Consider the following 23,744-nt stretch of genomic DNA (forward strand, 5'->3'; position numbering starts at 1 on the left):
CACAGGCAGTGGGAGGATCCCTAGTGTGAGGGTTTCCCAGTATCTCAGGCCACCAATCTCAACCACAGATGAATAAATGCCAAAGCCCACAAGTCCACTCTCCAGCTGAGGTCTGCCCTGAGCTCCAGGCCCTCCACAGCATTACCGTCCTGTGAGCAGCCCATCCCACCATGTGCTGACCCCTGTGTGCCCTCTGCATGCCATTGCCCTACCAAGCTGAGCAGTGTCACCAACTCCACCCTTGCCTCCTCCAGTAACAAGTCTCAGAAATACAATCCGAAGGGAAGCTTGCCCCCTCTCAGATCCTTCCCAGACCATCAGGAAGTGTCTGACCCTTCTGCCATGGCCTCCCCAGGACTCTTGAGAGACTTTCCACATGTAAAATGTGTTCATATGTGACCAGCAGCTAGAGTGAGTGAGTGGCTGGCTTTTCAGAGTTCCTATGCTGCACAGACTGCTCTGTAATCCCTGGCTGACTAGAGGAGGGCTGCCTGATCCTCCTCCCGCTTCAGTCTCCCATGTACTGGGGTGATGGGCATGAGCCGCCATGCTCAGATGTTGATATAGTTTTTGTTTCCTTTTCTTTTGTGATGAGGTCTGGTTTTGTAGCCCAAGTTGATCAGGAATCCCCTATAAGCCCAAGCTGGCCTCAAAGTTGTAATCCCCCTGTCTCAGATTCTCAAGTGCTAGGATTACATACATGCCACCATAGACAGTTCTATTGATGGATATTTAGTTAGAATAATACCAATTTACCTACCACTAGAACTAAATAAATGTTATCCTTATTTATTTCAGATCTTAATATAACCTTTACAATCTATCAAACATTTCTTCTTAAACTTCATTTGAACTGATCAACCAAGGAGAGAAGAAGGTATAAAGGCGGGGATATGGGAGATAGTGAAAGCTAAGGTCCATTTGAGAAATCATGTGGAAACCTAATATAGTGAAAACTTTAAAAAAAAAAACATGTACATATGTAAAAGAAATATGAACTGTAGTCATCAAATAAAAAGGGAGACAAAGCTCAACTAGACATGTCTTGACACCAAATAAAACCTCTAGTACCAGGGATGGGTTACATCTAATCAAGTTGTTGGCCAAAGGGGCTCCATAGAAACCCCCAAACAATCCAGACTTTTGTCAAAGCTTTTAGTTGCTCTCCACAAGCTGATGGCAAGGCCCTATTGCTGAAGACAACACCTATATAACTCACTAAACTTGTAGAAGTCAAGCTGGTGCCATCTAGAGACTTCACCCCTATTGACTCAGTGTTCACAGTATTGGAAGGTACTTTGAACTCTATGAGAAGGGAAATATAAACACTAGCCTCGCTATAAACCTTGCAATCCATAATGGAGACCTAGCTGCAAGATATACTGATGTAATAGTGGCATAAATGTTGTTGGAGTAACCACATTACAACTGCAATTAGGACTCACTCTATGATTGGAGCCTGTCCCTGACACTGCCTAGGTAACCAAGACCTGAAACTAGATAGGCTAGAAATCCATGGAAAACCCACATACTACCTACCATTCTTCCAAAGGAACATAGCAAGAAAAAAACTTCCTAATGTCATTCTGTTATACCGATAGATCAGTGTCTTGCTCAGCCATCATCAGAGAAGCTCCCTCCTGCAGTAGGTTGGAACAAATACAGAGACCCACAACACAATGTGCAGAGATTTAAAGACACTGGAACACTCAGTCCTAAGTGAGATGTCTCCATCAAATCCCTCCCCTCAGGGCTCAGGGAAGCCTGTGGAAGAGGAGGCAGAAAAAGAAAAGTTCTAAGAGCCAGAGGGGATGGAGGATACCAAAGAAACACACACAGCCTTTTGGGCACAACAGGCCTGACGCATGTGTGAACTCAGAGACTGTGACAGCACCCACACGACTGCACAGTCTAAGCCAGAAGAGGTTCTAGGTCTAGGAGAGGAAGCAGACACAAAACCACACAGCCAGAAGCTATCTCCAGTTCATATCCATCCACAGGAGGAATTAGTTTTCTCCAACAAAGTCCTACAAGGTACATAAACCACACTTAAAGTCAGCCCCATGCCCAGAAGCAGATATGGAAGACACACAACAAACCCAATGGACTGTTTTGTTTTTTTTTTTGTCTTTTGTTTTGGTTTCACAATACTTTATCAGGGCTTCACTCTTTTTTTTTTTTTTTTACCCTTACAGATCTTTTGTCCACCTATTATGTCTTATGTGTTTTCTGTGTGTGAGAATATGTGTTTCAGTATCTGTATGTTTCTTTTGTCTTTTCTTTGGCTCTTTCCATTTGTTTGTTTTTGTCTTATTCTGGTTTGTTTCTTTTTATATTACTATTATTATTATTATTATTATTATTATTATTATTTCCTGTTTGTATTTTAATGGGTGTGGATTCAGATGGATCAGGAGGTAGATCGAGTCAGGGAGAAATTGGGGGGGGGGCTGTAATCAGAATAGATTGTAAAAAAACTATTTTTAATTTAAAAAAAAGACCCCAAGTCCCTGGCACACATATCCACCTAATATGGTTATAAAATACCAAGAACAAAATATAGGTGACTATATATATGGTTCTCTCTTGAGAACCCTTCCAAATGAAATCTTTTATAAATAAAAGAATAAAGGCAAAGAATTATTTCAAAGTATTTGCAACAGGCCAGCAAGATGGTTCAGCCAGTAACAGCACTTGCTATCAAAACTGATGACACAAGTTCTAGTCCATGGAAAGCAGAGAATGGAATCCCACAGGCTGTCATCTCACCTCCACATGGGCACCACAGCACATACAATTGTGCACACACATAAATAAATAAATAAATGTTAAGCTTTTAATCAAGGATCAATGGCAATTTACATGCTTTGAACTTTGCATAGCAGGTTTCATTCGTACACAGTGGGAAGGGTACGTGGGGACTGGTGACTCCATGGCTTATGCCTCACATGTCCTGCTATCTTTGAGAAACCTGAAGGAATACGCTATAGATCGCTCATGTTGAATCTGTGAGTCATCACAGAAATTGTTTCTACCAGAATAATAGTGATGAAGACTACTACTCTCCTATCTACTGTGTCATCTGATGCTAGATCTAAAACGACTGAATTTTAAAGTGGTTTTCACGGTATTGCTTAATGATCAGCAAGGATGAAGCCAATGTAAAATGGAATAGAATGTGCATGACATGTCAGTATGGGACAACTGCAGCAGAGCACACATGGATGGAGATCTTGGCAGCAAGGGGGTTGCACAACTGGGGGGAGGGGGTCCAAGTACATATAGGACCTCTGTGTATGTTTGATTTGACTACAAACTAAAACTACTGTTAGAAACATTTTTGACTATATAGTACACACAAATGTGGTGTTAAATGTACATTTGAACCTGTAATTTAAGAAGAGCAAGGATGAGGGTGACTGGCCTGTACTCACTTATCTGGAGAGATGGGCTGCTGGGCCACAGGACCCAGGTCATTCTCAAGAAGATCCCAGACATAGATCCTAGACGCATCGTCCTGGACCAGGAACACTGCAGGCCTTGTTGGGGACCACTGCAGACTAGTAACAGCATGGCCACTGGTGCTGTTGTCCCACTGCATGATGGGCCTCTCAGACGTCAGCTGGTGCAGCCTGATGCTTCCATCTGAACAGCCAGCCTGCAGTTGGGATGTAGAAACCCTATTGTTCTTTCTTTTCATTTCCATCCTAACACCCAGGAGAAGTTTTCAGAGCACTAGCTTTCCTTGTTTGTACAATAACATTTTGGCTTGCTCTTGTTTTCTGAACATAAAGACATATCATTAAACCTATCCTCACACTTGAAATGCCAGGGTGGGGAGCTACCCAGGATACCCCCACCAGCTAAGAGGAGAAGGGGAGAGAGGATGGGGGAAGGATGGTAGAAGAGGATGAATAGGAGAGAGACAGTGAACGGGATGTAAAGTGAGTAAGTAAAAAAAAAATTTTTTTTTAATTTTTAAAAACCTATCCTCCTCACAGAGAGTGCTTGCTCACCCTAGAAACAGACACCAGCCCCCTTGTCCTCACAAACAGTGAGGTGAGCGACCATGAGCAATCACCACCGTGGACCAGACAGCAGCCGTCAGTGCACCCAATGGAAACTGTAAACACATGTTTAAGAGTTGAGTGCCACTGACTGCTGCACAGGTGCAAGGCTGGCTCCACAGGTGCAGTGTCACCTTCTTAAACAGTTGTATCTCTAGCGACAGCATGTCATAAAACAAAACTTAGGCGGTTTAGTGAAAGATCAAATTATTAACATAGAAAGAGAAGATTAATTCTTCCTCGCTCTTTAATCCCTTCCATACTCAAAAAAGATACAATAAATAATAAACAATAAATAATATATATTCAACTAGAATCAAATTCTAAAGCAAAATACCAACAGAGACACATTTTAAACGCTAATTTCATATAAATAACAAAATCATACTGGAGTGAAGCAAGAGTGGAGCTGAATAATCTCTGAACACAATGTCTGGGTGTGCAATTAACTCAGACACAAAAAGCGTCTTGGATACTGAAAACTGGCTTCTCTGCATCTGCACAAGGGGCTAAAGCTCTATACATGCTGAGATTGCACACTTAGGAACTGGTAAACCATGGCTATGGTCTGAATCGAGTTTGTCCCCACTGACTCATGTGCTAGAGACTTAGTCCTCAACATAACAGTGTTGAGAGGCAGTGTGACATTTAAGGGGTGAATCAAGTGAAAGGTAATTAGGTCAGGGGCTTGTGGTCTCAGGAAGGAATGGTGATTGTTTTGTGGACTGGGTTAGTTGCCATGAGAGCCAGTTGACCATGGGTTATCTTCCTTTCAAATCCCAAGTATCCTGCAACTAAACAAAGTATTTCTAAAGAGAGTTCAATTTCTGAGTCAATTTAATTTAGTTTTTTTTTTTGTTAATAATACCCTGTGTCTCATTTTTACATCACTGAGGTCCAACTAATGATTAGTTTGTAGACTACTAAGAGACCATAACTTTCTAAATTTTCTACTGAATTACAATGTTATATTGCCCCAAAAGGTAAATAATTTAACCAAAAAGTGATTTTCTTACCAAGAATACTGTTTCTTCAAATGGTGAAAAGTCAATCACATTAACTTTTATGGGTCTGACACCGTGTTGCTCAGGTTTGAACACCCTGGGAGATACTCTCCAATCTTGCCTGGTACTGTGGCTTATAAGTCCCTAATTATTACAAGAACACCAAAAATAGCCAAAGATTAGACACAAGACTGGACAACACAATATTCAAGAAATACGTTTCAGATATTATAACAAAAGCAAACAGTAAATTAATCTGATATAAAGTTATTTATCAGGTAACTCTAGGTAGAAAGGATGAAATGTAAGCTACTACTAACCATGTCGGTGCCGACAACAAAGTGATTAGGATCTGAAGGCAGGAATTTGACACTCAGTGTTTGTGTCGACCCCCACAGTTCACTATCTTTATGAGAAAGACTGAAAAATAAATAGCAGAGATGAACACATGGCCTTTACAAAGTGACAAGCCACTCCTATCAGCTCCCTCCAATGAGGAGCCGCTCCTATCAGGCTCCCTCCAATGAGGAGCCGCTCCTATCAGGCTGCCTCCAATGAGGAGCCGCTCCTATCAGGCTGCCTCCAATGAGGAGCCGCTCCTATCAGGCTGCCTCCAATGAGGAGCCGCTCCTATCAGGCTGCCTCCAATGAGGAGCCGCTCCTATCAGGCTGCCGCCAATAAGGAGCCACTCCTATCAGGCTGCCTCCATGGTTTCAGCTATTCTGCTTCCTATTCCTTTCTCTGGTATCACATACTTGATCGGTTCTGCAGATCCACCATTTTGTTACTGATTCTTCTATCAACCATGTTGAATCTATTATCTAACCACTCATTGGTAGAAATTTTGGAAATTACAAAATTACAATATTGCTTCTAAACATGTTTTTTAGATTGTGCAATTGCCAACAGGTCTGATACTGAGACAAGGTGAGTCTGTATTGACCAGTGAGTTCCACTGGGATGACAGTTCTTACAAGGTGCACCATTTCCCCATGCTGCTGGCAGGTGAGCATGTGAACTCATCTTTTGCAGATGTCTTGTTGAAATTCCATAACCCCCAGCTTCCCACCAGGCAGTTGCTCTTATGTCTCAAGGTCCCTGGGACTCTGATGTTCACATCCCAAACTTGTAGGTTCCTGAGCCCACATCTAGCTTGAGGTTTCAAGTTCTTCCAAGTATCCATTTTCCTTCAACTAGGGGTGAAACTTTCTAAATTTTCCTCACACAAAGGGGCAGTGAATTCTAGAGTCCTGTTCAGGGGTCTCAGTTTTAGGTCTACAACTGGGGCAAGCTCAATGCATCTAAGATTGTACAGGCCTTGAGCCACAGGTTACTGTAAAGGCCTCATAATCTGGCTCAACACCAAGTTTCCACTTCTACGCTTCAATTCACATCTGATTCTCCATACCCATGCTGTTTTTCATACAGGCTGCTACAGTGGTCTCTAAATTGATTTCCTTGACTCCAATCTCCCTTACTGTATTCCAAACTCACATTTCTCCAGGTTGATAATCCTATTATCACAAAAATAACATTCCACTTCTCCAGAGTAAGACCCTGCCCCCTCCAAGCCATTGTCTAGACTGTCATCACAGAAGCAGACATGGCAAGACCAGCCCCAACTCCCATTTTTCTCAACATCACACTGGCAGGTATCTCAAAATATAAGCACATTTTGCCTTAGAACCATGACTACTTTACCAAGACCAAGCTTTAACCTTTTAAGGACCAAGCCCAGTTATTACGTCTTAGTCAATGTTCTATTGCTGTAAGGAGAAATCATGACCATGGCAACTCTTATTAAAGGGAGCTTTTAATTGGAGGCTCACTTACAGTTTTAAAATATTAGTGCATGATCATCATGGAAGGAAGCAGACAGACATGATGGTGAAGCAGTAACTCAGATCTTTACATCCTGATTCATAGACAGCAAGGTAGAGAGAAAGACAACTGGGCCTGGCATGGGCTTCTATAATGTCAGAGCCCAACCATAGTGACTACACATTCAAGTAAATGAGCCTATGAAGGAGCTATTCTTATTCCATCTACCACATATCACTTTCTCAAAAAAGTTCCCATTTCATTCTAGACCCAACTAATCCCCTTCTTCAGGCTCCCACATGTGTATGGCCATACTACCAACACATCATTCTCATCACTACACACAGAAGGGATGTTCTTCTTCACTGGCATGCTTGCTGGGATCACTGAGGACAAAATGGCTACTGCCCAGGACATCCATAGTCCACAACTGGCAGAAGAGAAGACAAAGACCTGGTATGTCAGTCTGGGCTACCACCCCTATTTACCCCAGAGAGGGGAGGCTACTAAGTTAGGACTCTTCTTATAATCCAGTCTGCCTCTACTCCTTTCCCACAGATCTTGCACAAACACAGCTATGAGTTTTGAGAGAAAACATGGCATCAAATACATTAGCTATTTCACTTTGAAGAGTATATAAGTCCTGCAAGAGTATACTGTTAATTCCTGGAGGAAATTACAATTAAAAAATAAATACAATGCATGATATGAAGAGAGAAGTCTACAGTAGAGAGAAGAGTCTTACAGAAGCCCAGCAGATGTGTGACACACATGAAGGCATTAGAATAGCAGCAACTAGCTGTATATGTAGATAAGGATGGCCTAGTTGGTCATCAATGGGAGGAGAGTCCCTTGTTCGTGTGAAGGCTCTATGCACCAATATAGGGGAATGCCAGGACCAGAAATGGGAGTGAGTGGGTTGAAGAGCAGAGGGAGAGGGGAGGGGATAGGGAATTTTCAGAGGGGAAACTAGGAAAGGGGTAACATTTAAAATGTAAATAAAGAAAATATCTAATAAAAAAAAAAAAAGAGCCAGGCAGTGGTGGCACACACCTTTAATCCCAGCACTTGGGAGGCAGAGACAGGTGGATTTCTGAGTTCGAGGCCAGCCTGGTCTACAGAGTGAGTTCCAGGACAGCCAGGACTATACAGAGAAACCCTGTCTTGAAAAAAAACAAAACAAAAAAAGAACGAAAGAAAGAAAGTGGGTCCTCATTGCAAAAACAGAACATGCATTTAACAGGAAGTAAAGTCCCTCTGGGATGAGAGAGGTGTTTAACCCCAGTGGGAGTCTCACCTGTTACCCAACTGGATTACAGTACTGTGTACCAACTTGATCCTTCCTCCAGGTATCAGACCTAGAATCAGACAAACCAGAAACATGCACATCTCTCAATGTAAGCTAAATCAAAACCTATCCACAGTTGTCTGGATTCATTCTTCTTTATTTAAGTATCTATAACCAGAAGGAATGCCAAAATATAAATGACAAGCAGAACTCCCTGTAAGTCTAGTTGAGGTGACTTGGCTAAAGAAGAGTGTCAAGAATTTGTAGGTTATTATCAGAAGTCCGTCGGGGCATGATCCAGATACCCCCACATTTTCAGACTGGTGAGGACAGCAGGTAACATATGTACTGAATAATAAGTTAAAATGCCAAATCCAGTGCTGTAGATACCCAAGGCACCTGTCATTCAAAGCCATCCTTGGAAACATTCCAGGTTTTGCTGAATGGCCACTAGTGTCCCAAACTCCTCCAGTCTCAGTTTGTCTTCATCAGCTTCTCTAACTTCTGCTCCAACATCATAGCACTCCAGCTCCCAGGCCTGGCTTTACTTCCCATCCCTTCCCTTGCTCTTCTCAAATTCCGGGCTAAATGTCTGTCCTAATGCTATTCTCCCTTTGATATATTACTACAGAGGGAAGAATTAGGGATTTATATATGTTGAAACCCAAATCCTAGGCAAGATACTATCCAGAACCTTGAGTGCAGTTGAATTAAAAGCATGTAGGAATATATTCAACTCACTGCTACAAAGAAAGGGCAGCTTCAAACGTACTGCAAGACCTGTGTCTTATAACTGTCACACAGTACTGATGCTATCACAGAGGTGACACATCTACAGATCAGGCTAGCATGGTCTCAACCACGGACACAGTAAACCTGGTTTGAATGGAACTTCAGTAAGAAGTGACCAGCATTTGCTTGGTGAGGAGCCTTCTTCTGAATCTGGAGACCTGGAGCAAGGCCGTGTAAATCTTGGGGACATGAATAAGAAAGAGGATACTTTGCCATTAGAGAATTAGAGTAAGGATTAGGAATTCAGAGTAAGAAAGCTGACTTTAAAATGCAGACAAACTAGACCATAGGATCTAATGGGACTGAATCGTCTGAGGCCTCTTAGAACTGAAAGCCATATTAAGTGGTCTGAAAACAGAAAACCACGGGAGACCCTAGTATGTTTCCACATCTCTCTTGCTCTACATGGGAGCATCCCCATTCCCATTCCCACTGTTGTGGCCTGAGGACAGCCACACTTAGCGCACTCATGTGCACTGAGTAAATCCAAAGCCACAGACGAAAGCTCCAAATGCAGGAGGACTTCTGCCATGGAAACCTAAAGTATACTGGAAAAGAAAGAAGACAGTCGCCTTGAGGTATGACACACGGCAGAAGTAATGCCAGCTATGAGCAGAGCTTATGACACCTACAGAAAGGAACATGGAGTTAGATATCATTCAACTGCTCCAGCTAATGAGATGTTTATCCAATAGCTGATAAATTATACAATATACAACTCTGACTTCCATTTTTTTTCAGGTTGTCAATTAATTATTTTTCAAAGCAGGTGTTTATATCTTTAATCTCTATTCATTTTAGCAAACAATAATCAATATTAATTTTTACTTCAATAGTTACCTAAATCACTCATTGAACCTGAGATATCTGCTTTTGGTAATTCAACAACCACCTAAAAACAGAATATTGAAAAAAATGAATACTGATACATTTTATCACCATGAAACAATCTACACAAGGCATAGCTTTAATAAAATAACATGCTATATTAGATCCTAAAAAATATAACTGCTTCATAAAAAAAGACTAATCATCTGCTTTAGAACTAGTGACAAATGTATTCATTCTTTTATCTTAGCATTCTCCCCTCTCAGTAACCTCATTGGTAGCTGTCTGTACAAGTCCTAACATATCATCTAGCACTGATGTCTTGTTATAATCTTCCTTACAAATTCCCAAAGGCCAAAGGCCAGGGAACTTCATACCTCTTCTCAGAACAGAGGGCTTAGGCTTACTGCCTTGTGATTGTGTTCTGTCTCTGACCCATTCCCCAGGGCAGGTGCATTCTCCTCCCCCGTGGGTTCACTCTGCTGTATGGATGGCTGTATGGATGGCTGTGCACTTCCTACTTACCCACACATTGAGAACCCCAGTCTCGTCCAGGGAAGCAATATGAAATGACAAGCCTGCCATTTCTAACGAAAGCAGAAACAAAGTGAAGAACAGTGGCTTTAATAAGTACAGTGCTTTGCATCACTAATGCAGAAGGGATTTTATGGGTGTGAGGGATCTCGTACCTTCTTGAGTAGAAAAGGGTGAAAGCACGAAGCTCTGTTTTTTGTAGGCAGAAGTAGCAACTGGCTCTATGGCTTGAAGAGGGCTTCGGTGGTTCACTGATGTGAGGATTCCATCTAGGGAAGAAAGATCCACAGCACCTACTGTAAGTCTCACATCTTAGCAATGAAATCAGCATTATACCTAGAAAGATATAGGGATGCTTCCAGGTCTAAAGACCTGACTCTCTATATACCTCTCTCCTTAAGTCACGAGACTAATGTAGACCACATATCTAGATCCATGACCGTGATTTTCAGCATCTCTAGCAAACAGAGACTACAACCTCAAAACACTTGTAAGAGGAAAAACAAGAAATGAATACCAAGGCTTGTGTCATTACAAAACTATTGCATCACTGAGGAAATACATGTACAGGGTTAGGAAGAAAGTCAAAATATTCCATGACCAAGGACAGTGACAATGAGAAACTTAAGCAGGCACTCCAGAAAGAGAGGACATGATTCTGGGGCCAGAATCCTCCAAAAAGGCTTGGAAAAGGGGCATACAAGAGGGACTTCGGAAAGTGCTGCTCACGGGCAACTGATAAGGGTAAAGAATAGCAAGGCCTGGGAACACAACAGTGCCAGCCAGATCATGAGACCAAGCTCTCTTCAACAGGACAGCCACTATCAGAAGTACTGCCGCCCACAGATGGATAGAAAGAGCTGCCTACAGAATGTCTTGGAGTTGGAGATTCAAATCCCATATACAGCTGTAGCCAGAAGAAATTAAAGAAACCAAAGCACTCTCAGGTGTGACTATTCTCCCACTGCCCAACCCCATCCCCGAGAAAAGCACAAAGCACAAGACAGTGGTCCAATAGGATGAAATCTCTTTTAGACCACTTTTAGAAATGTACTTAAACAACAAACGAAAAATACCTGAAATCAAACCCCACATAGAAATTGAAAAAAAAAAAAAAAAGAGTTGTATTGAACTTAGGAAAAAGCGAATGAACACACAATGGAGAGACGTTACAGAGCTCCTCAAGGGGATTCCCCTCGGGACATGAAGGATCCACATGTAGAGTCAGTCCCCCTCTCCTTGCAGAGGCTTCACAGTTTCACACTCCTGCGTTCTGCTCGTGATATTTAGATAGCAAAAGGGAACACGGGGAGTATTTTCATAGAGCACTTTATGTACACTCAGTCAGCCCCCTGTACTCATTGGTGGATCCAACAGCCATGACTAGAAATATGGGAAAGAACAACTGTCCTGTGCTACGCATGAACAGACTTTTCCTGTTGTTCCCTCAACCCTGAGCATAACAGCTACTCACACGTCATACGCAGTCATCTAGAGAGGACATCACCTACAAAAGCAGCATGCCTGAGTTATGTCAAGGGCAGCACACTAGCTACTCACACGTCATACGCAGTCTTCTAGAAATGATGTCAACTACAAAGAGAACACACCTGAGCTACAGCAAGTGCTGTATCACTTTATAGGAAAGAAGTGAGAGGAGGCCACACCAGTCTCCTGCCAAAATCATGTATGGCTTAGGAATTTAGAGCTTTGAAAACAATGCTAGATTCATGTGAATTAGCAGTTGGAAAATGCCATGTTTTAAAAGGTATCCTCTGGGCCATGTGATGGTTAGTGTTAACTGTCAACACAATCTACAATCACTGGAGAGGCTCAATGAGGATGACCTAGGTCAGGCTGGCCTGTGGGGGACTGTCATGATCACCAGCCTGAACACCCAGCCTGAAGAAAGTAGGTGCCATTTGCTGGGATGAGCCCTACACTTTAGGCGAGATAGGGCTGAGTTGCGGCATGCATCTGTTGCTCTCTTCTGACTGTAGACATTGTGTAACCAGTTCTGGCCACTATAGCTTCCCTGCTACGGTGACCTAAAACCTGGATTGTGAGCCAAATAAGAACTTTCTTCTTTAATATGTATTTCTTGGGGCATTTTACTACAGCAAGAGTAAAGAAAACTTAGAGCCCAAGTCATTTAACAAATTTTATATGTTCTTTTCTCTGTTTGAAAGAAGATAGCTTTTATAATAGCATCAAAATCCATATGGTACCTGCCATTGCAAATACTCTCCATAGCAGCAGTATCTCCCCAAAAGGGCAAAAATTGGTTAGTACAGAAATAAAAAGTGACTTGCTCTTTTTAATGTGTAAAGCACAGATATAAATATAGTACAGAGAGAAGAAACATGTCTGTGATGGTAAAAGTGCTTGGAGAGGTACTTTTAAAAACACTTAGTTAAAAGAAAAGAACACAGGATAGGAGAAACACTCACAAACCCTTACCTCATATCAATAACTCAGCTACCAGAAAACAAGAATTTTAAGATGGGACAAAGACCTTAACAGGTGCTTTACCAAAGAAGACACACAAATGGCATCTGAGCATACAGAAAGACAAGCCTGCTCCAGTGTCACCATAAGGAGCCACTTCAACCAACTACAATGACCCAGCCCTACATCACTGGTCATGCTGAAGGCTGCTGAGGATACTGAGTAGCAGCAGGTGCCACTGACTGACGGTAGGAATGCAGATGGTGCGGCCACTGACTGACGGTAGGAATGCAGATGGTGCGGCCACTGACTGACGGTAGGAATGCAGATGGTGCGGCCATTTTCTAAAACAGTCCACAATTTTTCACTGAGCAATCCAGGAATCTGGTACTTTAGTTGACTTAGTGGCTTTGCATTTTGTTCTAACAAAATAACTGATAAATGTAACCTAAGAAAGAAAGGGCTAGTTTGGCACACATTCCCTGATGTGAGTCCATCACATCATGGCTTCAGGAAGCGGTGGCAGGCAGCATGGGTTCCTGCACATGGGGCCTGTGATGGCTATTGGATTACATGTGCAGTCAGGGTGCAGAGAGAGAGCACTGTTCTCTCATATACACAATACAACAGATGATACCATCTACAGTCTTCCCATCTCAACCAACAAGACAATCTCTCACAGACAGGCCCAGAGGCTAACCTAATCTGGTAATCCCCATTTAGCATGCATCCAGGATTATCTCAGAAGTAATTCTAGATCCTGTCAAGTTCAAAATCAGTATTAGCCATTATATTTGCTATTTACCCAGAGGAGATAAAAACAAGTTCATACAAAAACCTATACACAAATTATAAAATTACTCATTCAAGAAGTAAACTGATAAACTGGGCAGTGATGGTGCATGCCTTAATCCCAGGACTCAGGAAGCAGAGGCAGGCACATTTCTGAGTTCAAGGCCAGCCTGGTCTACAGAGTGAGTTCCCAGACAGCCAGGGCTATACAGAGAAACCCTGTCTTGAAAAAGAAGGAGGAGGAGGAGGAGGAGGAGGAGGAGGAGGAGGAGGAGGAGGAGGAAGAGGAGGAGGAGGAGGAGGAGGAGAAGGAGGAGAAGGAGAAGGAGAAGGAGAAGGAGAAGGAGAAGGAGAAGGAGAAGGAGAAGGAGAAGGAGAAGGAGAAGGAGAAGGAGAAGGAGAAGGAGAAGGAGAAGGAGAAGGAGAAGGAGAAGGAGAAGGAGAAGGAGAAGGAGAAGGAGAAGGAGAAGAAGAAGAAGAAGAAGAAGAAGAAGAAGAAGAAGAAGAAGAAGAAGAAGAAGAAGAAGAAAACTGATAAGTTTATCCATAACATTTGTTTTTATTTTTTATATATTTTTTATTTTAAGAATTTAAAAGAAAAAATTATTTGGCTGTTAGGCCACTAAAAACCATGATGAAAACATAAACATTTTTCCTTACCCAATCTGAAAAGGCTTATTCCACTTTATTCCAAATACAGAACTTTCTAAAAAAGATACAAACTACAGGGACAATGGAAAGTTCAGTGATGGTCAGAAGTAAGGAGGACAGAAACCAGGTGCATGCTGAGACCCATCCCAAGCACACTTATGTGTGAATTTCAATGGGGCATTTACATATAAAAATTAAACCTGTGGACTAAGGCCTCTTATTATGTACACTGACCTAAAAGTAAACCCTAGCTGGCGAGATGGCTCAGCAGTTAAGAGCACTGACTGTTCCTCTCACGGTCCAGAGTTCAATTCCCAGCAACCACATGGTGGCTCACAACCATCCATAACGAGATCTGATGCCCTCTTATGGAGTGTCTGAAGTCAGCTACAGTGTACTTAAGAAATAATAAATAAATCTAAAAAGAAAAAAAAAGTAAACCCTAAAATAACAACAGGTCAGGAAAACACAAGAAGCAGCCCAACCTCTGTGACTTTTAGTTGAATAAAAACTGTTCACCATGACATCAAAAGCATGATCATAAGAGAAAATATTGATAAATCAAATTCCATCTGATTTAAAACTTTCTCTCATTGAAGAGGAATTTTACAAAAAGGAATACAGAGTCTGATTTTTTAAAATAAAAATGTAAAGTATACCCAGAGTATATAAAACGTCAAAACCTAAGGGGCTGGAGATGTATCTCAGTGTGTAATGCGCAGGCCTGGCAAATGCAAACCCCTGGATCCAATCCCTAGCACCATGACAATAAAATAAAATAAACTTGGCCAGGCACAAAGCATGCCTGTAATTTCACCACTTGAGAGGCTGAGGTCAGAGCACTGCTATAAGCTTAAGACAGCCAGAGTCCATAATTAGACCTTCTCTCCCAAACAAACTTAAAACAATCCAATAAAAAATGAGCAAATATGGGCTGGAGAGATGGCTCAGTGGTTAAGAGCACTGAATGCTCTTTCAGAGTTCAATTCCCAGCAACCACATGGTAGCTCACAATCATCTGTAATGATCCAGTGCCCTCTTCTTGTATGACTGAGAAGAGTGGCAGTGGACACACATACAACACATCCATAAGTAAATAAGTAAATCTTTTTTTTTTAAAAACGGGCAAACATTTAAACAGGCATAATCAACAAGAATATTTAGTTTATAAATAAGCACATGAAGATAATCTTGGGATCATTAGTTCTTCTGAGTACAAGTTGAAACCACAAAATTAAAACCAAATGCTTACTGAAATGGCTGGTTAACAACACCTGCCGGCTCAGTGCTGGTGAGGTACAGAGCAACAGTTGGCACAGTGTGCAATAGAACAGCAAGCCGCTGAGGGAGTGCATTCTGCAACTCTCAGCAGTGAAAAGCCCCAAATGACATGTGTGATTCTCATCTTCCCGAATCTGGACAGAGCAGACTGGGGACAGAATAATGACAGAAAACAGATTGCTGCCAGAGTGGTGGTGTGAGCTCTTCAGGTTGAACAGGACAGGGACAAGACTGGGGAAAGAGTGTCAGACAAGGTCCATGCCTGATCTCTCAGCCAGCGGGACTTCAGCTCCTAAAGGAAAAGGCCAGTCAATGAAGACCATGGCACCAAGGCCTTGCTATAGGCAGACGGCTCTGAGTACAGGGCCTACCCGTGCAGTCAGCGTGGCTTAGACAAACAGTTCACCTTTCTCAGCATCAGGAATAGGCTAGTATGACAGTCATGGATATAAAACACTTAGAAGAAGTTGTACGGGTGTGAAATGCTTGCTCTTTGTGTATGTGTATGTGTGTGTTCATGTGTTTGTACATGCATACACATACACATGCAGGAATGTACTTATGGAAACCAGAGGCAGACATCAGGTGTCTTCCTTGATCATTCTCCGTGTTGTGTTTTGTTTTGTTTTGCTGCTGTTGGTTTGTTTGTTTGGGTTTATTTTCTTTTCTCTTGTTTTTTGAGACAAGGTCTCTTGCTGGGCCTAGAGCAGTGGTTCTCAACCTTCCTAATGCTGTGGCCCTTTAATACAGCTCCTCATGTTGTAGTGACCTCTGATCGTAAATTTATTTTTGTTGCTACTTCATAAGTGGAATTTTGATACTGTTATGACTCATACTGTAAATATCTGATATGTAGGCTCTCTGATATGTGACCCCTGTGAAAGAGTTAGTCAATCCCCAAAGTGGTCACAACCTACTAGCTAGCCAGTGAGCCTTTCTGATCCCATTAGATCACAGGTGTGTACTACAAATGCCTCTTTTGTCCAGAGTCTGATCTCTTCCTCTGGATAATCTGAATGAATAAATGCTGATAAAGATAAACCTTCAGTCTGTCAAGGCTTTTCTAGAGGGCAGATAGACAACACTAACCAGTGGAGAATGTCGGGGTCCTGAAAGCCCAGAAACAATTGCTCAGTCTCACATAATGGTGGATCCTGGAGTCTTCTCTTAAGTCCCATACAACCACAGAGCCATGTACTGTTCCCGCAAACAGCAAAAATGCTTTTAAAGGGCTAAAGCAGCAGCATGTGACCTGAAAAATCAATCACAGGAAGTTAATGTCTACATTCTATAGTAGGCACATTCACAGAATAACTGACTAAAGTATGGACTGACACCTGAAGGTACTCACAGGATACAATTAAGTAGAACACAGACTTGTACATATAAATAAATGTCAACTGCCCAAGTGTGAGTTTCTTCACACAGACAGTAGAATAAGAAAATCCATTCTGTAGGAATATGATCATGTTAAGGCATCTACTATCCATGTACACAGGTACACACCATCAAGGCATAGTCCCTCCAACCAAAAATGAAGTGATATGAAAGGGAAGATGCCAGTGGCCCAGACAGTAACAGGACCAGAGTCACATGGAAGGCAGAAGAATCTGAGTAAGTGACAAAGGCACTCACTACAAGCCATTTTAAGATATTGTAAAAGGCATGGTGGGGGGCACTTCTGTAAGCCCTGCACTCGAGAGGTAAGGTAGAGGCAGGAGAGCCGAAGTTCAAGGCCATCCTCAACTGCATAGAGAATTCAAGGCCAGGCTGGGTTACATGCTTCCTGTCAGAGGGGGAAAAAAAAAAGGAAGAGGAAAAGAAGAAGAAGAAATCACAAGAATATTAAGACATCTCAAAGTATCAAGCCCTAAATAGCATGATTCAAATATCCTGGCCTTATGGCCATCCTGACCATGCTTTTATTAAGCCTATAGCTATGTTCATTTGCTAGTTTACAGGTGATAGAGAGCCTCCTGCATGATAATCCTGGGTTTTTCGGGCTGAAATAACCTGTTAATTTCTAGAATTTCTAGATCAGAACAAATGGGTTTTGTCTAGAGACACGGCACTAGAAACAGGGCCCTACTCATACTCTCAATCTGTTATCTCTGCCCCTCCTTGTGGGACCCTCCTAGAAGCAAGCACAGACTCCTCCTCAGTGTACCTTTGACTCACATATCAGAACCTTCTGGGGCCCTGAAGGCTGCCAAATATCCCACACACAGAGGAGGTGCCTGCTATCCAGCGATGGGGCAAAAGCCTTTTCAGGTAGGTCATGAACAGAGACCACGGTCTGCCTCTGAACTCGAGATGCATGCAAGCAGGATACTTTCCGACCTGGAGATAGGAGAAAACATATTTCGCTTTAGCATTTAAAATACTTCACAATACCCACATAAAATCTAACTCAATGAGGAAGAGCACATGGGTTGTTCAAAGCTGAGCAGATATCAGACCTGAACCATTCTGAAACAAGTTATTCAGTACTAAGGACTTTATCCCAGGTGTTATGCACGCTAGGAAAGCATTATACCCAATGAGCTAGGTCCTCAATCCCCAAACGCCAGTCTTCCTCCACGCCTACAGCCTAAACCTAAATTCTGTGTCCACGGAGACCATGTGGCTTGAACAAAGGGAAATCCTTTGACTATGGGGCAGTCTAGGCCAGGACAGCACACTTCCTCTCATCTAGCAGCTCCGCACACCATGTGTGTGAGAGTCAGAAATGACTGGAGGGGCCTTCTTGACATGACATGCTACTAGGACACTATTCTTAGGAACCTTAGTTCTCTTTACAATGGCCCTCAGAACTTCATGCAGAAAACTAATCCAAAGCCAGGTGTAGCATTCTAAGAATGAGTAAGACTTCTTTGGCAGAGCTGCTTTCCATACGGTTCTCATTAGCAGAACTGTTGAGAAACTGAAGAAACAGTATATGGCAGCTCATGGTCTGGTGAGAATTTTGTAGTCAACAAAGACAGGGTTAATATGGCTGGGAAGTAAAACTACATCTGCTGACTAGTTCCTGCGGATCAGAGTTGTCCTTCCGCATCGCCCCACCCACTCACAGCCACACCCTCACTGCCTCCTCTAACAGCCTGCAGTGCTCCTCCAGAAAAGCAATGACATAGTTAGATGTGCTCCTTCACCGCTCATGGGCAAAACTCTGACACCAGTGTTACTGGGTTTCTGCTGTGACTGTGTGTGTATGCTTGTGTTCATGCTAAGAAGAAGCAAGCACATATGTCCAAGTCAGAGGACAACCTTATGGAGTTGGCTCTTTTCTTCCAGTCTTTACATGAATTGAACTCAGATTACCAGTCATACATATCAAAGTGATGGCCCACTAAGTCACCTCATAGGCCTGGTTTCTAGTTTTCAGTAACACCAATAAGGTTCCTCTCTCTTCTCTCTCTCTCTCTCTCTCTCTCTCTCTCTCTCTCTCTCTCTCTCTCTCTCTCTCTCTCTCTCTCTCTCTCTCTCTCCGCCCCCCAACCTCTCCTCAATGCTTATTTTCCTCCTCCCTCCCCCTGTCCCTCCCTCTGTCCCTCCCTTTGTGTTCTTTGGACCTGTGTCTGTGTGCATGTGCTCATGTGCCATTTGTAGGTGTCAGGGGACAAGATGCAGGAGTCAGTTCTCTCCTTCCCCCAGGTATGTTCCAGGGTTGAATTTGGGTAGCCAGTCTTGGCAGACACTACCTTTACCAAATGAGGCATCTCACCAGCCTGGTACTGACAAAAGTTTGTAACTGCTGTATTCTGATCCCATTTTGAAAGTAGTAATTTTTAGAAACTCATGGTCAACAGGAGATCTGACCATCATTACTACCCAACTTTGTCCCCCTTGGTCACCTTGACTCTGTGAGGTTCAAGATATACCTAGGGCTGGTACTTTCATAGGAAACTTCCCAATGTTTCCTTGGTCACTTTTTCATCTGTCTCCTCATGATCACACTCATGATGAGATGCCTTCTGTCTTTAACTGTTACTTGGAATGTAACCCTTTCTACTACAGCCCATGTTTCCATGCTTAGCTAGTTTGTAGTCTATTGGGATTCTAAGAAGTTCCCAAAGTGAAGGATTTCTGTCTTACCTACTTGCTCAATCCCAACTCCTCCAATGACTGCCAGCATACTACAGATATCACAAATGAATGAATAAACAGGCCGATGCTGGCATCTCATCTCAGCACATTTCAACAGTGACAATAGCAGTGGGCACATCCCATGAAGGATGAAAGTATCACTGTATCTGACCAGAGATTGGGACATATTACAAATGAAATTCTAACTGTGCACTGTGAGGCTATCTGCCTCCTATGTTGAATCTCTCTTTCTCAGACTCACTCTCCTTCTTTTATCTCAATATTCATCTTACTGAGGCACAGCAGGAAGTGAACAAAACACCTCCTCTCTTTTTACATGCACAAATCTTCCAAGAACAGATATGCATTAGATAGCGAAAGCCTCTAGGTACATGCATAATTCACATTATTCCATTCTGCCACCATTCCCAGTGCACCAGCTCCTGAGACAACCAGTTCTTTCCTTCTGCCTCCTGAGTGTTTACAATGAACGATGCAAGTACAATAATTTACGGTTTTCTTTTTTTTTTTTTTTTTTTATGAACTAACCAGTACCCCGGAGCTCTTGACGCTAGCTGCATATATATCAAAAGATGGCCTACTCGGCCATCACTGGAAAGAGAGGCCCATTGGATTTACGGTTTTCTAAAGGATGAACAAAAAGACTCTGAAGAATGTGAAAAACATAACAATGTATTTAATGCTTAAAAGACAGAAAAGTACTTAAATCAACCTCAAAACAGCAGGCAAGCAAAAGAAATGTGTAGAGCAAGAGGCAGACAGCAACTCTCTGGCTTTACAGGTACCAAAGTATGTTTTCACTCTGTCTCCTGAAGGAAGCATCACTGCTGGGCACCACTCACTCCTGCCAAGTCTTCACAGCCAGAACCATGACAGCTCAGCTACCTCACTGGTCACATTCTTTAAAGACAAAGTTGCCCTTAGATAAAGATTTATTAAATGGACATAGGTATGTGAGCATACATCTCTGGGGAGACCAAGGCAGGATGCTCAAGAGTTCACAGCCAGCCTAACAACTGACACAGTGACTCAAAACAGTCAGGCTGTGGTGGCACAAGCCTTTGATCCTAGCACTTGAAAGACAAGAGACCAGCAGATCTCCACACATTTGAGGCCAGCATGGGTCTATGGAGCTAGTACCAGGATAGTCAGTGCTATACTGAGAGAGTGTGTCTTGAAAAACCATAAATAGATAGATAGATAGATAGATAGATAGATAGATAGATAGATAGATAGATAGATAGATAGATAGATAAATGAGATAAAAATTCAAATTTGACTCTGCAAATGAAGTTTGTTTAAACTAATTTAAATACTCTGACTCCAGGCTTTCTTTGTTTACCATTTCCATAGCTGGGCATTACCTGAGTGACTACCTGAGAGAAATTATAGGACTTAAAACAAACATGGACAATCTCAGTTTCCACTTACTAAATAAGTTCACTAATCTAAATTGCTGTCAGGTCTCTTCTAGTTAAGAAAATCATAAATCATAAACATATTTAAGAAAAGAATACACCCCATGTATTTGCAATTCTGCAGGCATTGAGTGTTTCTATTTTATAGAAAATAAATCCCATCACATTTAAACTATATAACATTACATTAATGATCAGTGTTCTAATAAAAATGTTTGTGTTTAGCTATAAACCAATATCAGAAAAAAAACCTCTTACTCTGAAGAAACGGTAGGCTTGTGTTCAGTTGAGATGAGCTGTCACTGATGTTGAGAGCTTTGTCTTGAGCCCGGGGAATCCAGCTGGGTCCAGCTGCCAAACGGTCCTCTTCAAGCAATACAGCAACCACCTTTGAAAGACAAGTAAGCAGAGCCTGGAGAGATGGTTCAGTACTGAAGAGCACTCCCTTCCAGGAGACCTGGGTTCAATTCCCAGCTCCTACATGGTAGCACACAACTGGCTGTAACCCCAATCCAGGGTCTCCTCTGGCCTCTGCAAGACCAGAATGCACACATATGGTTCACAGATGTATAAGCAGGCAATATCCATACACATAAAATAAAAAATATATTTTTAAAAAGAAAAACCACCCCCAAGGTAAGCCATACTTCTTAAAACACTAACAGCATGCTATCCTTTGGTTAAAAATTACCTTTTGTAGATTTCATTTCTACAAATAAATGTTTGGCTCCACCATACTATAACTTTAAAAATAAAAGTATCTTTTTGTATAATAATAACAGCAAACTAATATAATGTCACAGTATGCCATTATTTCATATTACATGTTGTTTCCTTCATTAAATATAATTAAAACTTCAGAGGAGGAGGCAGCCTGGACATCTAACACCCTCAAGCAAACAAAGTGCTAAGGAGAAGCACAGGCAACCATCACTCACTGACTCTAAGTCAGCATTAAATGCCTGCAGTGGCTCCAACTAGGTCATCTCTAGAACGTGAAAAGACTTAAGAATTAGCAGAAATGGGGAAAGGAAGCAAAAGACATGACTCAAGGACTGGCAGGATTGCATGTAGGTTGGACAGAGATGTGCCATGCACAGATACCATGGGAGCACAGACACCATGGGAGCAGGCTCCCTAACCTGTCACTGCCGTAGAAGCCAAGCAAGCAGGGCTGCAGCAGGCTCCTGTACCCATCCCTGTCACTGCCTAGTTACAGCTCCTCTCCCTCTTCACTGCGCTGCACTGAGGACTCTCTTCTTATAGTTGCAAGAACTTTATACTAAAACAGAATCTAATAATAATAACAAATATGTCAAGCCTAATCCTATTTCTAACATAACAGTCTGATAAACAGGCTTATTCCAAATCAGCCTGTCCAGGCTTAACATTATTAGGCTGTTTATGTCTGCTCCACATTTAAATTCTAAGTTTATATAAAAAGTTTGAGACAACATAGAGATTAGAACATCAACTTCGTATCTTAATATATTAGAAATTACCAATGTTAGTAGGTCACACCTGTGTTAAAGAACTTTGTGATTGTGGAGAGCTGTAATATTACAAGTCACAAACAAATCCTCTTATGCTATCTATCTTTAGGCCTCCTGAGAGCCTTGCATTGCCCACCTTTATGCTTGTCTTTATGACTAAGACTGTCATCAGACAGTGTCTGGGGCCTCCAGCACAGACTTCCTCATGCTGTTGTATCCCTCCTACCCATTGTTCTTACAACATATCTGAAAAGTGCTTTGGTTTAAGATTCACTCTTGATCTGTAACTAGAAACTTAGCGGAAATGTTCACCATGTTGAAACATGGTATTTAGGGTAACCTATATCTCTGGTATTTGGCTGCAACGTAAACTTTCATATTCCCTTTGAGACACTGTGCCTTTTTACATCAACAAAAGATCTTTTTCTTTTAGAAATTTATACTGAAATATGATGATTAGAGTCAGTTGCAAAATAACCAGGTAAATAATGAAAAGGAGAGTGAATAACAAGTCAGATGAGGGAGGTCTGCTGTGGTACATGGTTATGTACTTGAAAGCTTCCCATGGCCAGTTGTTTATTATTTACAAATACTGTGCAGGTTTATACTTGCTTTACCAGTTTAACATACTTGGCTTAAGAGTTTGTTGTTATTTTCAACTGTAGGAAATTATAGTATAGAACCCAAAACTAACAGAATTTTCAGTGACCTATATTTACCTAGTGTTGTTGTGCATGGACTTATATGAATGTTTTACTGATAATCTGTAAGAAAATAATACTTGAGGACAAAGAACTGATTTTAAGCCACAAGGACAACACAGTGAACCCTGAGCGCTAATTCCCAGAAGAGGACACGCAGCACAGAAAGTACCTGGCACGCTGCCCGGAGAAAGTTAGCCAACCTCGGAGTGTCGATCTTCGGTACAACTGTGACATCAGAGAAGTCTTTTTCTTCGCTACCTAAAATACAGGTTTTTTAAGTCAATAAAGTTGACTCCAAAACAGTGAAGCTTTTCAAATCACAGTATTGAAGCAGTGCCACAGATACGGAGAACCTGGAGAAAAGTCAACACTGTCTCCCAACTTCACACTGCTTTACAGGAAGTTCAGAGACTGAATCCTCGTCAACGGCCACGAGGAATGCACTAAAAAGAACCAGTGTGTTTGGTGTGAGTTTTAGGTTACAGATCAAGCATCTAAAGATGAGAAATCTGCAA

At 42.0% G+C, this 23,744-nt stretch overlaps 1 protein-coding gene across 4 annotated transcripts in view; it reads right to left on the reverse strand.

Moving 5' to 3' along the window:
- Wdr60 (WD repeat domain 60) overlaps positions 1-23,744 on the reverse strand; it is a 56,786-nt gene that overhangs the window by 2,030 nt on the left and 31,012 nt on the right. For 3 of the 4 annotated variants that reach the window (XM_006515780.4, XM_011244097.3, NM_146039.3), the window contains 11 exons: positions 23,399-23,487; positions 21,291-21,420; positions 17,675-17,847; positions 16,597-16,759; positions 10,491-10,604; positions 10,327-10,388; positions 9,814-9,865; positions 8,191-8,251; positions 5,392-5,491; positions 5,084-5,215; positions 3,435-3,658 (listed from right to left, as the gene is read on the reverse strand). In XM_006515780.4, the coding sequence (XP_006515843.1) occupies positions 3,435-3,658; positions 5,084-5,215; positions 5,392-5,491; positions 8,191-8,251; positions 9,814-9,865; positions 10,327-10,388; positions 10,491-10,604; positions 16,597-16,759; positions 17,675-17,847; positions 21,291-21,420; positions 23,399-23,487 (1,300 nt within the window). The remainder of the gene's footprint in view (positions 1-3,434; positions 3,659-5,083; positions 5,216-5,391; positions 5,492-8,190; positions 8,252-9,813; positions 9,866-10,326; positions 10,389-10,490; positions 10,605-16,596; positions 16,760-17,674; positions 17,848-21,290; positions 21,421-23,398; positions 23,488-23,744) is intronic. The other variant, XR_381520.4, reaches the window with a different exon arrangement.

This window comes from Mus musculus, chromosome 12 (genome assembly GCF_000001635.26).
Source record: "Mus musculus strain C57BL/6J chromosome 12, GRCm38.p6 C57BL/6J".
Taxonomy (NCBI): domain Eukaryota; kingdom Metazoa; phylum Chordata; class Mammalia; order Rodentia; family Muridae; genus Mus; species Mus musculus.